General features: G+C 46.0%; 1 protein-coding gene across 1 annotated transcript in view; it reads left to right on the top strand.

The window, feature by feature from the left end:
• The first annotated feature begins 3,471 nt into the window (after positions 1-3,471).
• LOC126354040 (sialin-like) overlaps positions 3,472-16,911 on the top strand; it is an 81,376-nt gene continuing 67,936 nt past the window's right edge. The window contains exon 1 of the mRNA XM_050003384.1: positions 3,472-3,569. Within this exon, the coding sequence (XP_049859341.1) occupies positions 3,545-3,569 (25 nt within the window). The 5' untranslated portion in view covers positions 3,472-3,544. The remainder of the gene's footprint in view (positions 3,570-16,911) is intronic.

Below are 16,911 nucleotides of genomic sequence, written 5' to 3'. Positions count from 1 at the left end.
CTATGTATGCGCAATGTATTACATTTATTTACATTCAATATCAACTGCCAGCCCGTGCACAATTCATCAAAACTTTGTGAAGAAAATCTTTACTGTCTTCGGGCGTTGCTTTCTTCTTATAGACAACTGCATGACCTGCGAACAGCCCTAAAGAGCTTCCGGATCATTCTACTACATTATTTATATACACTGTAAACAGTGATGGTCCTAACAAGCGTCTCTGGGGGTACTCCGGAAATTCCCTTTACATCTGTCGATTTTCGCCGGCCGCGGTGGTCTAGCGGTTCTGGGCGCTCAGTCCAGAACCGCGCGACTGCTACGGTCGCAGGTTCGAATCGTGCCTCGGGCATGGATGTGTGTGATGTCCTTAGGTTAGTTAGGTTTAAGTAGTTCTAAGTTCTAGGCGACTGATGACCACAGATGTTAAGTCCCATAGTGCTCAGAGCCATTTTTTTGTCGATTTTCTTCCGTTGAGAACAACATGTTGAGTTTTATCTACGAGGAATTCTTGAATCAAGTTGGAAATGTGGTCCGATATCGTTTAGGTATTATTATTTTTATTTTATAAACTGCAGTGGGGGACAGTGTCAAAGGTCTTCCTGAATTCAAGCAACATGGCATCAACCAGAGCGCCGTTGTCTACAGCGCTATGGATATCGTGGAGGAACAGGGCGAATTGAGTTTCGCAAGATCTCTGTTCGCGGAATCCATGTTGATTTTTATGGAGGATACTTTCATTCTCCAAAAACATCATAATTATTGAACATATAACATGTTCCATAATTCTACATTAAATTGAGGTCAACGATATAGGTCTATAATTGTGTTCCTCTAACGCTAACCCATCTTGAAAACAGGAGTGACCAGCGCCTTTTCCAGTCGCTAGGTTCCTTCGTTGCTCCAGGTGACTTACTATAAGCTACTGCTAGAAAGGGAGCAACCTCTTTTGTGTAACCTCTGTAGAGACTTACTCCTGTGTAGTTGCTTTGTTTGTTATGCGACAAGTTACCTTAATATCCACCGTTTTGAATTTCGAACAGTCTTTGAAAGGAGGGATCGTATTACGATCTTCCGCGGTGAAACTACACTATTGGCCATTAAAATTGCTACACCACGAATATGACGTGCTACAGATGCGAAGTTTACCTGACAGGAAGAAGATGCTGTGATATGCAAATGATTAGCTTTTCAGAGCATTCACACAAGGTTGGCGCCGGTGGCGACACCTACAACGTGCTGACATGAGGAAAATTTCGAACCGATTTCTCATACACAAACAGCAATTGACCGGCGTTGCCTGGTGAAACGTTGTTGTGATGCCTCGTGTAAGGAGGAGAAATGGGTACCATCATGTTTCCGACTTTGATAAAGGTCGGATTGTAGCCTATCGCGATTGCGGTTTATCGTATCGTGACATTGCTGCTCGCGATGGTCGAGATCCAATGACTGTTAGCAGAATATGGAATCGGTGGGTTCAGGAAGGTAATACGGAACGCCGTGCTGGATCTCAAAGGCCTCGTATCACTAGCACTCGAGATGACAGGCATCTTATCCGCATGGCTGTAACTGATCGTGCAGCCACGTCTCGATCCATGAGTCAGCAGATGGGGACTTTTGCAAGACAATAACAATCTGCACGAATAGTTGGACGACGTTTGTACAGAATGGACTATCAGCTCGGAGACCATGGCTGCGGTTACTCTTGACGTTGCATCACAGACAGGAGCACCTGTGATGGTGTACTCAACAACGAACCTGGGTGCACGAATGGCAAAACCCCGGCCGGGGTGGCCGAGCGGTTCTAGGTGCTACAATCTGGAACCGGGCGACAACTACAGTCGCAGGTTCGAATCCTGCCTCGGGCATGGATGTACGTGCTGTCCTTAGGTTAGTTAGGTTGCAGTAGTTCTAGGGGACTGATGACCTCAGAAGTTAAGTCCCATAGTGCTCAGAGATGTTGAACCATTTTTGAATGGCAAAACGTCATTATTTCGGATGAATGCAGGTTCTGTTTACAACATCATAATGGTCGCATCCGTGTTTGGCGACATCGTGGTGAACGCACATTGGAAGCGTGTATTAGTCATCGCCTTACCGGCGTATCATCCAGCGTGATGGTATGGGGTGCCATTGGTTACACGTCTCGGTCACCTCTTGTTCGCATTGACGGCACTTTGAACAGTGGACGTTACATTTCAGAAGTGTTACCACCCGTGGCTCTACCCTTCATTCGATCCCTACGAAACCCTACATTTCAGCAGGATAATCCACGACCGGATGTTGCAGGGCCTGCACGGGCCTTTCTGGATACAGAAAATGTTCGACTGCTGCCCTGGCCAGCACATTCTCCAGATCTCTCACCAATTGAAAACATCTGGTCAATGATGGCCGAGCAACTGGCTCGTCACAATACGCCAGTCACTACTCTTGATGAACTGTGGTATCGTGTTGAAGCTGCATCGACAGCTGTACCTGTACACGCCATCCAAGCTCTGTTTGACTCAATGCCCAGGTGCATCAAGGCCATTATTACGGCCAGAGTTGGTTGTTCTGGGTACTGATTTCTCAGGATCTATTCACCCAAGTTGCGTGAAATGTACTCACATGTCAGTTCTAATATAATATATTTGTCCAATGAATACCCGTTTATCATCTGCCTTTCTTCTTGGTGTAGCAATTTTAATGGCCAGTAAGGTATGTGCATCTGTTCTACAACTCATCTTGAAAACAGGAGTGACCAGCGCTTTTTCCAATCGCTAGGTTCCTTCGTTGCTCCAGTGACCTATGATAAGCTACTGCTAGAACGGGAGCAAGCTCTTTTGTGTAACCTCGGTAGAGTCTTACAAGTATCTCATCTGGTTCTGATGTCTTTTCACTACAAAGCAATTGTAGTTGATTTATCTGTTCCGCGATAAATTACCTTAATATCTACCATTTCGAAGTTCGAACAGTCTTTGAAAGGATCGATCGTATTACTATCTTCCGCGGTGAAACTACTTCGAAAGACCGAATTCAGTATTCCGGCCGTTGAAGAGCGACTTACATTGGGTCGTTATTATTTGACATTGTGAATAGGGAGAAAGGCGATCTGTTACGTTAAAATGTGTCGCTAAAAATCCTAAGTCGAGACCGAAAAAATTCCTTTATTGATAACTGGTTTCAGCTCACTCACGGGCCACTTTGACTCAGGAATTTTATCCACACATTTTGAAAAGCGTCATACGGATAAAGAGTCAGTCTTTTTAGCAGCAAAACGAATGTCGTTTCCTGCGTGGTTCTGAACTGAACAGACCGACATAGCAAACAGCAGGGTTCAGATTTTACCCTCGCTCAGAATGACGTGTGGTTTTCGAGATAAGTGACGTTGGTGTCAGAATGCATGTGCACCTCCCCACCCTACTTGCTTGCACCGCAGGATCAGGTGAGTGTGCAGATAAAAACAGCCTTCAGGAGGTCGCTGTCTTGTTGAGTCAACGGCGCCGTCGGCTCCAGCACATCAGCTCCCTGCAGAGGAGCAGCGCAAGGGCACAAGGGAACAGCAGCCATGGCGACACCTCAGGACAGCAGTGGTAAGTTCTCATGCAGCCGTTAAGCGGGGAGGAATCTTAGCGTTTCACGTTTGATTAATAGCGTCATCGTCAGAGACAGAGAATCGGCCGTGACCTTGTTGAAGAAACCAACCCAGCATTCAGCTCTAGCTATTAAGCGAAATACGGAACGTCTAAATCAGATGATCGGACGGTGGTTACACCCACCTCCTGAACATGTGTCAGTATTTCACTCAGTGTATCACCTTGCTTTCTTCTAAATGGCGAGCACGGAGACGCCACTCTCAGAAATGTGGTACACTGACCTTAAAGGGTGTCACAGAGCCAGGACTAAGGCGTTGAGCGAATAGAAGGAAGACTGCTGAATATCTGGGCTGTAAGCAGCGTGAATTTTCTGGAAGACAACACAGTAGTACATCTTGCGTCCCAGCAGGAGGTGGTATCTTATCACACTGATAACGAAAGTGCGCCACTAAATCCTTCATCAGACTTAACACCCCTGAAAAGGCAGAAATTGTTAAGTATCTTGGGGCGAACGTAGCTGTGTTTTCATTTCTGGCCTCGAGTCTCGATATTGTTTCTTTATACGAGAAGTTTTTCATTTGCGGTTCTTGTGGAAAAAAAGACCGTAGAGTTTCTGTAACGATATTTCGTGAAGTAAGAATGATACCATGTGGCTCCGAACTTGAAACACGTATTCAGAAGGAAGCAGGACAACAGCTATGAACTGCAAATACAGTGTGTTTAAAATTAGTTGCGGCTTTTGACGTTTGGCTGAATAGAGGGGGGCGTGACGCCATTGCCCAGGTAAACCAATGGCGAGCCGGCTTTCCCTACTACGCCACCAGCGGTTCGGCTGGTAAAGTGCCCAAGTTGCCACATTATGAGTAAACAGTACCACGTGGTTTCACGCATCAGATCCATCGTCAGCTCTCGTTTAAAGCCGTTTCTTCTGGCTTTGAAGTGTTCTGTAGTCCTCGGTATTGTGAACAAATGTTTTGTGTTGGACTTGAATTAATAATAACAGTGCAGTACCTGAATACGAGATTTGCAATAAAGGTGTCGTCCAAGAAAATGTTCACCGACTGGGAAGAGAACGTTCTGCAGCAAAACATTCCTCGGAATTCAACAATAGTAGTGGACGCATAAAGCTCCAAAAATGCAGTGGAGAAAAGTGGTCAGTTTCCTCTGGATGCAAAAAATGTTCCGTGGTATAAAGTTGAACCTAGCAGGTATAAGGCGAATTTAATGAAACTTGTAGTGTTGTAGTACAAGCCGAAACTTCATGCTCCCAGGTCGACGAACTGGCTAATGGTAACGGCCATAGTTTAATCACGCTTTCTTCGTATCACGTTCGTTTAAATCCGACTGACAATATACGGGTCTAAGTGAAAAGTAATGTGGCAAAATACAACAAGAAGTTTACGGTCACCGAGACTGAAATGCTGACAAAAGAAGCCACTCCAAATGTTGCACGACAGGTCTGGTCTTGGATTGTCAGCCATACCAATAAGGTAGTTGAGGAGACATTGATTCCTGAAGTACTGTGACGAGTTTTGAGAAGTGCGTAACTTGTCTTGTTGCCATGTTAAAATCTGCTTCTTTTGTTTGGAAATAGTCATCTCACTAATATTCTAATGCAGCTGAAATTCCGGAGAGTCCTGAAATAGTGTGTAACTAAACTAATTAGGGAGTGCAATTGAAGTTTGGGCGCTGATGACCATGCTATTTAGCGCCTTTAAACCTCAAACTCACACACACACACACGCAATTCAAGTCGGTAGTTTATGAAATGACCCTTTCTCAGTATAAAAATAGACGTGTAACTTCTTCATTTACATTGTTACAAAACCCACAGCAGTTCTCGTTTCTCTTCTGTAGTCGCTTGAAAACAGCGGCAGATATGGAAGTTTCGCGTATTAATCATATGGCACAACACTCTCGTCTTTGGACGCTATCATTTGCCAAAACCTTCCTTCGGTATATCAAACCAATTATGAGATACGAGGAATTTATGAACGTTTCATTCCAGTTTTTCATTATTATTAACGCATGAGTTCATGATGGGAGAGCTTTAATATATTCCATTTTCTCGATATTGGAAACAGACAGCGAAGTTATTCCAAGTTTAAAGAATAATTCAATATACTGTCTGCATTTAACGAGACAACATGTAACTTAACACGCACCAAACACAAATTCATAGGGACATCTATTTTTCGTTGCAAGCAAAGAATTTCGTGCAGTAGCTTAATACCACAATAACTAGGATCGTTAACGAAGTGAAAGGCGGATCATCATGAAGCTGACGAATTAAACTGTAAGATGGCCGAGAACGAGAATGTATTACCAGTTTTTTTTTTAATCGTCTGAGAAAGATCGCAGATCGACCGGCTTACTGTTTACGCAGTCAAGCGAGCCTGCCAGGTTCCACGCCGAGTAGCTCTGGCATTATACTGTGGCCACCTGCTGACGCGCTCAGAACACGCTGGCAAATACGCTTCCCTCCACTCGCCCCGTTCTCAACTGTCAAAAGTCGCAACTTATTTTAAGCGAATTATAGCTACAAATGGTTATGAAGACACATATGGGGAGGTACATGACCCGGTTGCCGCCGCCTGGGAAGTGGCCGACTTGTAGGTAGCCACTTGGCTGCACTTGGATATTGACCACATGCCCCTCCGTATCCGCAATCGGTGACGCCCACGGGCTGAGGATGACACGGCGGCCGGTCGATACCATTGGGCCTTCAACGCCTGTTCGGACAGTGTTTTATAGGTAGCCTACAGCTTTGTCGTGGGTTCCCTTACGGCAAGATCCGGAACAGAGCAACTGCCGCCTGGATATCGTAATTACTTCGCTGTGCATTGCCACTTTAGAGACGGGCGCCGTTAGGCAGAACTGCCGTGTCACGGTGTAGTGTAATAGGCTTATGTGAGGCAGTGGAGAACTTCAAACAATGCGGCGAAAGCCAGACGGCTGGCAACTGTCGGGTAACTCACTGAGCCACTATTTGAGTTCTCTTAATGTGTACAGTGCTTTTGTGGAAAGTTGGACGTTGAAAACAACACAGATGAATTACTGCGACGCAGTAAAGGCGTGTGCTGTGGGGCAAGACTACAGACATACACGAAGATAGCAATGCAACAACGAATGCTTAGAGAGAGGTATGTACAGCTCAAGTACGTACAGCTCTTAAACGAAGAATCTGAGTTCATAGGCACGGGAAAAAGGACACATTGCTTAGCTGCATATTTATTAACATCGTCTAATGATTAGGTTCAGTGTACCATATAAAGCTCTGTCGCCTTTTCATCATTCAGACTCAATAATATTCTTTTGAAAGCTTCTGTTTTCGTCAAATTGTGATAGGCATTGCTTTTCGTTACAATAATCTCCAATACAGTTAGTCTAGTGTTACATGAAAAATGCAAGAAGGTAGGAAGAAATCGTCTTTCTTACTTAACCGTATTGTCTACAGTGTTACTGTGTAAATCTAGAATATCTAAAAAAGGAATCAGATGATAATCTATACATGCCATTTTAAGAAGCATTAAGTCTTGAACGAAGGAGTTCTGGGAGGATGCATTCATCAGTTTCAAGTGAGAGTATTGAACTTGATACAAAATTTTAAAACGCAAAAACGCTTGCCTAGTCAACTAGATACATTTGTTCTCCGGAATGTCAACATTTTTACAAAAGTTGCGAGAAATGCACCGTTTTCTGAAATTACGAGCGCTTCTTCCCATAAAAGATGTTCACTTGAGGTTTAAGAGCAAGAAGAAGATACTGACCCTATCAGCGCATCCCGTACACGAGGGTTGGAACTTTAGTAGTAGCAACTATTTATTTACAGCTCGTACAAAATAGACACGTGTTTCAATGTTTTACTGACCACCAGCATTGTGTATAACCCGTTGCCAGCTATGTGGAAGTCGTAGGATACTCTCAGCAGCGCCAGTTGTGTTGACAGTTCAGCGCCGCGGTTTAGTGCCCGGCGAATTTGTAGCAGCTCTGAAGCGAATGCCGTGAAGTGTTTCCTTCAGTTTTGAAACCGAGCTGAAGTCACGAGGGCTTAAGTCAGGGGAGTGCAGTAGGTGGTATAGCACTTAGCAGCCCCATCAGTGAAACAAATCAGGAACAGCTTGCACTCTTCGTGCTCGAGCATTGTCCTGCAAAATGATGGTCAGGTCCTGCAGAAAGTGTCATCACTTCTCTCTCTATGCTGTTCATTTTTGGAACACAACATACGACCAGCCTAGAGACAGAAGTTATGACACTTTCTGCAGGACCTGACCATCATTTTGCAGGACAATGCTCAAGCACGTACATGCCTTGGGCATGGATTTGTGTGATGTCCTTAGGTTAGTTAGGTTTAAGTAGTTCTAAGTTCTAGGGGACTGATGACCACAGCAGTTGAGTCCCATAGTGCTCAGAGCCATTTGAACCATCAAGCACGTACAGTGCAAGCTGAAAAAATGGTTCAAACGGCTCTGAGCACTGTGGGACGTAACTTCTGAGGTCATCAGTCCCCTAGAACTTAGACTACTTAAACCAAACTAACCTAAGGACATCACACACATCCATGCCCGAGGCAGGATTCGAACCTGAACCGTAGCGGTCGCGCGGTTCCGGACTGTAGCGCCTAGAACCGCTCGGCCACATCGACCGGCGAGTGCAAGCTGATACTGATGGGGGTTGTTTCACTGATGGGGCTGCTAAGTGCTGTACCACCTACTGCACTCCCCTGACTTAACCCCTCGTGAGTTCAACTCGATTTCTAAACTGAAGGAAACACTTCACGGCGTTCGCTTCAGAGCTGCTACAAATTCGCCGGGCAATAAACCGCGCTACTGGAACTGTCAACACAACTGGCGCTGCTGAGAGTATCCTACGACTTCCACATAGCTGGCAACGGGTTATACACAATGCTGGTGGTCAGTAAAACTTTGAAACACGTGTCTATTTTGTACAAGCCGTAAATAAATAGTTGCCACTATTAAAGTTCCAACCCGAGTACATCGGCTACTGCATTAAAGCGCCTAAAAGGGGGGAAGGAGATGAAACTTCATGGACTGCGAAGGTACGTTATGTTGTTTCGGTGATAACAAAATCGAGTCAAGTTTACAATGAACTTGGCAGTATGAGACCACTTATTATGGCGTTATACCCTCTCTGGCCTGGATGCATGCACTAATTCTGTTGCAAAGAGTGTCATAAAGCCGTTGTATACTTGCCTGAGCCAAGCTAGCCCACATCTGTTCGAACTGATGATTCACATTAAAGATGCTGGCATTGGGACGCAGTTCATGTCTGACGTAGACACATACGTTTCTCTTCGCGAAAAGATCTGGGGATCTTGCTGGTGAAAGAAGTATCTCAACACAACTCAGTTCATAGAGAAACGTTCCGTGTGTAGATGAGCACTATCCTGTTGAGGAATGGCACCATGATGCTATCGCATAAGAGTGCAGAATGTCCGCAATGTACCGTTGTGCCTTTATAGTTCTCTCAGTTGCTGCCGGTCGTGACCTCAAGTCATACCCAACGGCTCCCAACACCATGACTCCAAGAGTAACACCGCTGCACATTTCCAAAACACTGGAAGACTGAGGCGTCTCTCCAGGACGCTGTCATAGTCGCCGATGATGATCATCTGCGATAGTGGAAACCTGTGTTTTATCGCTGGACACAATGCGACGTCATGCGTGAGCAGTCCTTGCTTCCCAGTGACAGCACCTCTGCAAACACAGCCACTTGTATTAGGGCGCTAATGGCAGACTCTCACGGCATAAAAATTGACTGGTCCCGCTGCTGCTATCTTCAATCAGTGGTCCGGGATGACGCAGAACGTTGCAGGGAGTCCACTACTTTTTCTCGGGCGACAGGTGTAGATGTGAATGAGTGTGATGTGCTTGGTGCAGAGTAAGGCGATCGTCCCTAATGGATCAGACGTGGTTGCTCGGAACCTTGGCTACAGGTATGCCTTCCCTAACATTCCTGCGCAGTATATCATCGGGCCACTTTCACAACCGAATGCCCCATGGAACTGGATATTGAACGATTCGACTGAGAAGCGGAGACTCACAATGAAGCCCCTTTTAAAATGTTTCATTTGATGATAATGCTATCTCACACGAGCACACGGCATATCCATAGCCTTCACAGGGCCATTCAACGTTTGATGCTGTTCATAGCCCTTATACATTGAGGTGATAAAAGTATACCTGCTAATCTCGTGTCGGACCCATTTTTCCCGGGAACAGTGCACCAGCTCGACGCCACATGGACTCAACAGGTCATTGGAAGTCTCCTGCAGAAATACTGAACTCAGCTGCCCCTACAGCCGTCCATAATTGCGAAGTCTTATGGGTGCAGATTTTGTGCACGAACTGACCTCCAGATTATGTCCCATAAATTTTCGATGGGATTAATGTCGGGCGATCTCGGTGGCCAAATCATACGCTCGAACTGTCCAGGATGTTCTCCAGAGCAATCGTGAGCAATTGTGGGCTGGTGACGTGGCCAATGTTATCAAAAATCGTTATTTGGGAACGTGAAGTACATGAATGGCTGCAAATGGTCTCCACGTAGCCGAACATAACCAGGAGCCGGTGCACCCCTGTAAGCACAGCCCACACCATCATGGCGCTACCACCAGCTTGCACAATGCCTTGTTGACAATTTGGGTCCATGGCGTCATGCGGTCTGCGCCACACTTGAACCCTATCATCACCTCTTACCAACTGAAATCGGTTTTCAGGTCGTCTAGGGTCTAATCGATATACACTCCTGGAAATGGAAAAAGAACACATTGACATCGGTGTGTCAGAACCACCATACTTGCTCCGGACACTGCGAGAGGGCTGTACAAGCAATGATCACACGCACGGCACAGCGGGCACACCAGGAACCGCGGTGTTGCCCGTCGAATGGCGCTAGCTGCGCAGCATTTGTGCACCGCCGCCGTAAGTGTCAGCCAGTTTGCCGTGGCATACGGAGCTCCATCGCAGTCTTTAACACTGGTAGCATGCCGCGACAGCGTGGACGTGAACCGTATGTGCAGTTGACGGACTTTGAGCGAGGGCGTATAGTGGGCATGCGGGAGGCCGGGTGGATGTACCGCCGAATTGCTCAACACGTGGGGCGTGAGGTCTCCACAGTACATCGATGTTGTCGCCAGTGGTCGGCGGAAGGTGCACGTGCCCGTCGACCTGGGACCGGACCGCAGAGACGCACGGATGCACGCCAAGACCGTAGGATCCTACGCAGTGCCGTAGGGGACCGCACCGCCACTTCCCAGCAAATTAGGGACACTGTTGCTCCTGGGGTATCGGCGAGGACCATTCGCAACCGTCTCCATGAAGCTGGGCTACGGTCCCGCACACCGTTAGGCCGTCTTCCGCTCACGCCCCAACATCGTGCAGCCCGCCTCCAGTGGTGTCGCGACAGGCGTGAATGGAGGGACGAACGGAGACGTGTCGTCTTCAGCGATGAGAGTCGCTTCTGCCTTGGTGCCAATGATGGTCGTATGCGTGTTTGGCGCCGTGCAGGTGAGCGCCACAATCAGGACTGCATACGACCGAGGCACACAGGGCCAACACCCGGCATCATGGTGTGGGGAGCGATCTCCTACACTGGCCGTACACCTCTGGTGATCGTCGAGGGGACACTGAATAGTGCACGGTACATCCAAACCGTCATCGAACCCATCGTTCTACCATTCCTAGACCGGCAAGGGAACTTGCTGTTCCAACAGGACAATGCACGTCCGCATGTATCCCGTGCCACCCAACGTGCTCTAGAAGGTGTAAGTCAACTACCCTGGCCAGCAAGATCTCCGGATCTGTCCCCCATTGAGCATGTTTGGGACTTGATGAAGCGTCGTCTCACGCGGTCTGCACGTCCAGCACGAACGCTGGTCCAACTGAGGCGCCAGGTGGAAATGGCATGGCAAGCCGTTCCACAGGACTACATCCAGCATCTCTACGATCGCCTCCATGGGAGAATAGCAGCCTGCATTGCTGCGAAAGGTGGATATACACTGTACTAGTGCGGACATTGTGCATGCTCTGTTGCCTGTGTCTGTGTGCCTGTGGTTCTGTCAGTGTGATCATGTGATGTATCTGACCCCAGGAATGTGTCAATAAAGTTTCCCCTTGCTGGGACAATGAATTCACGGTGTTCTTATTTCAATTTCCAGGAGTGTAGTCACGAGACCAGTAAAGGCGCTGTAGGCGGTGTCGTTTTGTTAGAAAAGGCATCCGCGTCGGTCGTCTGCTGCCATAATCCATTAACGCTAAACTTCGCTGCACTGTCCTAAAGGATACGTTCATCGTACGTCCCACACTGATCTCTGCTGTTATGTCAAGCAGTGTTACTTGCGTGTTAGCACTGACATCTCTACGCAAACGCCGCTGCTGTCTGTCGTTAGGTGAAGGACGTCGGCAACTGCTTTGACCGTTGTGAGAGGTATGGCCTGACGTATGGTATTTTCGGCATACTCTTGACACTGTGGATATCAGAATACTGAATTCCCTAACGATTTCCGCGTTCAGAGTCTTTTAATCGCCGTAGAGTGGCGAGAATCACGTCGGGAACCTGCTCATATGAATCACCTGAGTTGAAATGACAGCTCCGCCAATGTGCTGCCCTATTATACCTTGCGTTCACTATGCTGCAGCCATCTTTATCTGTGCGCATTGCCACTCCATGACTTTTATCACTTCAATGTGTATTCCATGAAGCCTATTAACGACACTAAACACGAAAACATTAATGCACCCTGGTGGCCGTTCTGCCTGTCACAGAAATTGTAACTCTAATCTTTTGTATACCCGCCAGTGGTCTGCACGTGTACGAAGTTACGCTGGCATCTGACCATATCATCTGGGTGCTTCGTAGATTTTGTGAGGCAGTGTTTTTCTTTCTGCAGCAGTTACAGGATTTCTGAAAAGAGTTTTGACATTCTATGGTGGTTTAAAAACTTGTAATTTTTAGTTGAAAGTTATCATCTGTTCTACGCTTAACACTTTCGCTGATATTATTGCTTACCTAATTAAATACGAAAGGTACAGTTTCAAGATTTATAGAAAGAGATAACTTCCAGCACCACAATTTCTGCCACATCATATCACCAAGACATATACAAGAAAGTTGTACGGTACACAGAGCAAACAAAATTCCGTTGAATAAAATAGGCACGGAGAAGAAATTAGGCATCATTAAGGGACTTACAGTAGCTAATGATTTCCCCAACTCAATGATGCAGAAATAAAGTGCAAAAAAAGAAAGATCTTGGCTTTGCAGAAGAAATACCGTAACTAAATGTGTGACTATTCCAGTAAGAGTTCGGGAAACCTGTCCGCGTTCGCACAGACGAAGGTCAACGGCTGGTTGACCATTAACCGCAGTGTGCGCGAGTAATGAGTGGATGGGCAAATATCTATTAGGTGCATTACGTATGTAGATTCCGGACGGTTGAGAAAGTGGGTCCTCGGTGGCTGAGATGGACAGAGCGTTTGCCATGTAAGCAGGAGATCCCACCTGTCGGCATCTGAGGGTTGCAATTAATTATCACTTATTCTAGAGAAGTTGCACGGTCATCAGTGGTACTTGTTCTTTCGAGAACAGTTACTATTTTCATATATGCAGGGTGGTCCATTGATAGTGACCGGGCCAAATATCTTACGAAATAAGTATCAAACGAAAAAACTTCGAAGAACGAAACTCGTTTAGCTTGAAGGGGGACACCAGATGGGCTATGATTGGCCCGCTAGATGGCGCTGCCATAGGTCAAACGGATATCGTTTTTTTAAAATAGGAGCCCCCATTTTTAATTACATATTCGTGTAGTACGTAAAGAAATATGAATGATTTAATTGGACCACTTTTTCGCTTTGTGATTGATGGCTCTGTAATAGTCACAAACGTATAAGTACGTGATATCACGAACAGTCTGCCAGTGCGGGCGGTATTTGCTTCGTGATACATTACCCGTGTTAAAATGGACCGTCTACCAATTGCGGAAAAGGTCGACATCGTGTGATGTATGGCTATTGTGATCAAAATGCCCAACGGGCGTGTGCTATGTATGCTGCTCGAAATCCTGGGCGACATCTTCCAAGTGTTCGGACTGTTCGCCGGATAGTTACATTATTTAAGGTAACAGGAAGTGTTCAGCCACATGTGAAACGTCAACCACGACCTGCAACAAATGATGATGCCCAAGTAGGTGTTTTAGCTGCTGTCGCGGCTAATCCGCACATCAGCAACAGATAAATTGCGCGAGAATCTGGAACCTCAAGAACGTCGGTGTTGGGAATGCTAAATCAACATCGATTGCATCCGTACCGTATTTCTATGGACCAGCAATTTCATGACGACGATTTTGAACTTCATGTACAGTTCTTCCACTGGGCACAAGAGAAATTACGGGACGATGACAGATTTTTTGCACGCGTTCTATTTAGCGACGAAGCGTCATTCACCAACAGCGGTAACGGAAAATCCACGATGGCTGCGACAAGTGGCACATCAGCGACGTTGGCGGGTTACTGAATGGTGTGGCGTTATGGGAGAACGGATGATTGGTCCCCATTTTATCCACGGAAATCTAAATGGTGCAATGTATGCTGATTTCCTTCGTAATTCTCTACCGGTCTTGCTACAAGATGTTTCACTGCATGACAGAATTGCGATGTACTTCCAACATGATGGATGTCCAGCAAATAGCCCGCGTGCCGTTGAAGCGGTATTGAATAGCATATTTCATGACAGGTGGATTGGTCGTCGAAGCACCATACCATGGCCCGCACGTTCACCGGATCTGACGTCACCGGATTTCTTTCTGTGGGGAGAGTTGAAGGATATTTCCTATCGTGATCCACCGACAACGCCTGACAACATGCGTCAGCGCATTTTCAATGCTTGTGCGAACATTACGGAAGGTGAACTACTCACTGTTGAGAGGAATGTCGTTACACGTATTGCCAAATGCATTGAGGTTGACGGACACCATTTTGGGCATTTATTGCATTAATGTGGTATTTAAAGGTAATCACGCTGTAACAGCATGCGTTCTCAGAAGTGATAAGTTCACGAAGGTACATGTATCACATTGGAACAACCGAAATAAAATGCTCAAAGGTACCTACGTTCTGTATTTTAATTTAAAAAACGTACGTGTTACCAACTGTTCGTCTAAAATTGTGAGCCATATGTTTGTGACTATTAGAGCGCCATCTATCACAAGGCGAAAAAGTGATCCAACTAAAACATTCGTATTTATTTACGTACTACACGAATATGTAATAAAAATGGGGGTTCCTACTTAAAAAAAAAAAGAAACGCAGTTGATATCCGTTTGACCTATGGCAGCACCATCCAGCGGGACAACCATAATGCCATCTGATTTCCCCATTCAAGCTCGACAAGTTTCGTTCTTTATAGTTTCTTCGTGAGGTATTTGGCCCGGTCACGATCAATGAACCACCATGTATACAATGGATTTAAAGGGGAGACGAAAATTTTTGTACACCACAAAAAAGGGAAACCTTCTGATTTACAAACTAAATAGTGAGCAGTTAATTTTTTCAAACATTCCTCCTGTATATAATAATTGTAGCAGATTCCTCCGGCCGGGGTGGCCGAGCGGTTCTAGGCGCTACAATCTGGAACCGCGCGACCGCTAAGGTCGCACGTTCGAATCCTGCCTCAGGCGTGGATGTGTGTGATGTCCTTAGGTTAGTTAGGTTTAAGTAGTTTTAAGTTCTAGAGTACTGATGACTTCAGAAGTGAAGTCCCATAGTGCTCAGATCCTTTTTTTTTGTAGCAGATTCCATAAATATGTCCACTTTCTTAAAGCCTCTACGCAATATTTACAGCAAAATAGAATATAAAGTGTAATAGATAGTATAAAAGGCAGTAACAGTAAGTAACGGTAAAACCCAATTTATAAGTCATAACTTTATGTAAATAATAGAATTCGCAGAAAATGTAACACCTCGGTCTACATTCAAATTCTTCATGACACTTTCAGCCAAATAGCGCAGGTGCAACGAAGACCTTCCTGCGGCATTTTCGCTGGGACGGGTTTTACCATCCACCATACAGTCCGGACTTGGCTGCTTCTGATTCTCATTTCTTCACTCACATGAACCGGCGCGCGGAGTGGCCTCGCGGTTTAGGGCGCCATGTCACGGATTGCGCGGACCTTCCCGCCAGACATTCGAGTCCTTTCTCGGACAGGGCTGTGAGTGTTGTTCTTAGCATAAGTTCGTTTAAGTAGTGTGTAAGCCAGGGTCCGATGACCTCAGCAGTTTAATCCCTTAGAAATTCACACACATTTGAAGATTTACACATGAACCGTTGGCAATGTGGACAACATTCTTGCACAGACAACAAGTTGCAGACCAGTCTAGGGAACAGGCAGCAGCCTTCTGTGACGAGGGTTTTGGAAAGTTGATACCATGCTGTCACCAAAAGTCTAAGCCGGAGTGACGACCATGTGCGGTATAACGAATCGACACCACCCACGGGCATCATAAAGTTGGCAACGGAATTGGAAGTTTCAGTCAGATGCCGCTAGCAGTTGTACAGATCTGGCGGACCCAACGGCGTGCACCCGCTGAACCGCGCCTTCAGCAGGTATATACCATGAGCGCCGCCTGCCGCCGCAATATAGGTGGCCGGTGACAACCACATGGACACTCGCACTTGGAACCTCTTCGCTACTTTATACTACGCAGGCGCCGCCTGGTCGGGGCTCTGACACCATTAATAGTGCTTCAATATAGAGAGCCACATCCTTGTTCACATTGAGACCTGGACTCTATTTCTTACTGAGTTTTTTGAAATGAGTTTTCGTACGCTTAGAAAATTACAAGTTAAGTAAATCTTCTGTTTAGTGCGTTAACTTGTTCGCTAAGCATTTCTGCTTCTGCCCAGCTTTCCTACAACAACAGTTGCCGCAATACTCTGTAGCCCACCTCCGCTTAGCGTTGTGTACAAAGTCTTACACACCACTTGGTAGGGACATAGTTGGAAGATGTAGCTAAATGTTGCAAATAAAACACAGTTTTGATTTTTTCTATGGTATCTATTTGACGACAATAGCCCTTGTAATAAAGAGATACCAACGACACTTGCCATGTCATTTTATGCAAACTCTTCAAAATTCAAATGCGGCAACCTGTTGATGCTGCATAAATATTTTTTTTTTTTTTTACTGCTTGATCGACACGTGTTGCCTTTTTATAACTTTAATAGCTTAGTGCTCTCTGTTTAGCTCGTGTAGCCAGTATGGTCTGCACAGATTTTTTTTATGTTTTTCTTTATTCGAAATTTTAAGTTGTTCACAAAT

This window comes from Schistocerca gregaria, chromosome 3, assembly GCF_023897955.1.
Source record: "Schistocerca gregaria isolate iqSchGreg1 chromosome 3, iqSchGreg1.2, whole genome shotgun sequence".
In the NCBI taxonomy this organism is placed as follows: Eukaryota; Metazoa; Arthropoda; class Insecta; order Orthoptera; family Acrididae; genus Schistocerca; species Schistocerca gregaria.
This window is presented reverse-complemented; position numbering and strand designations above follow the sequence as displayed.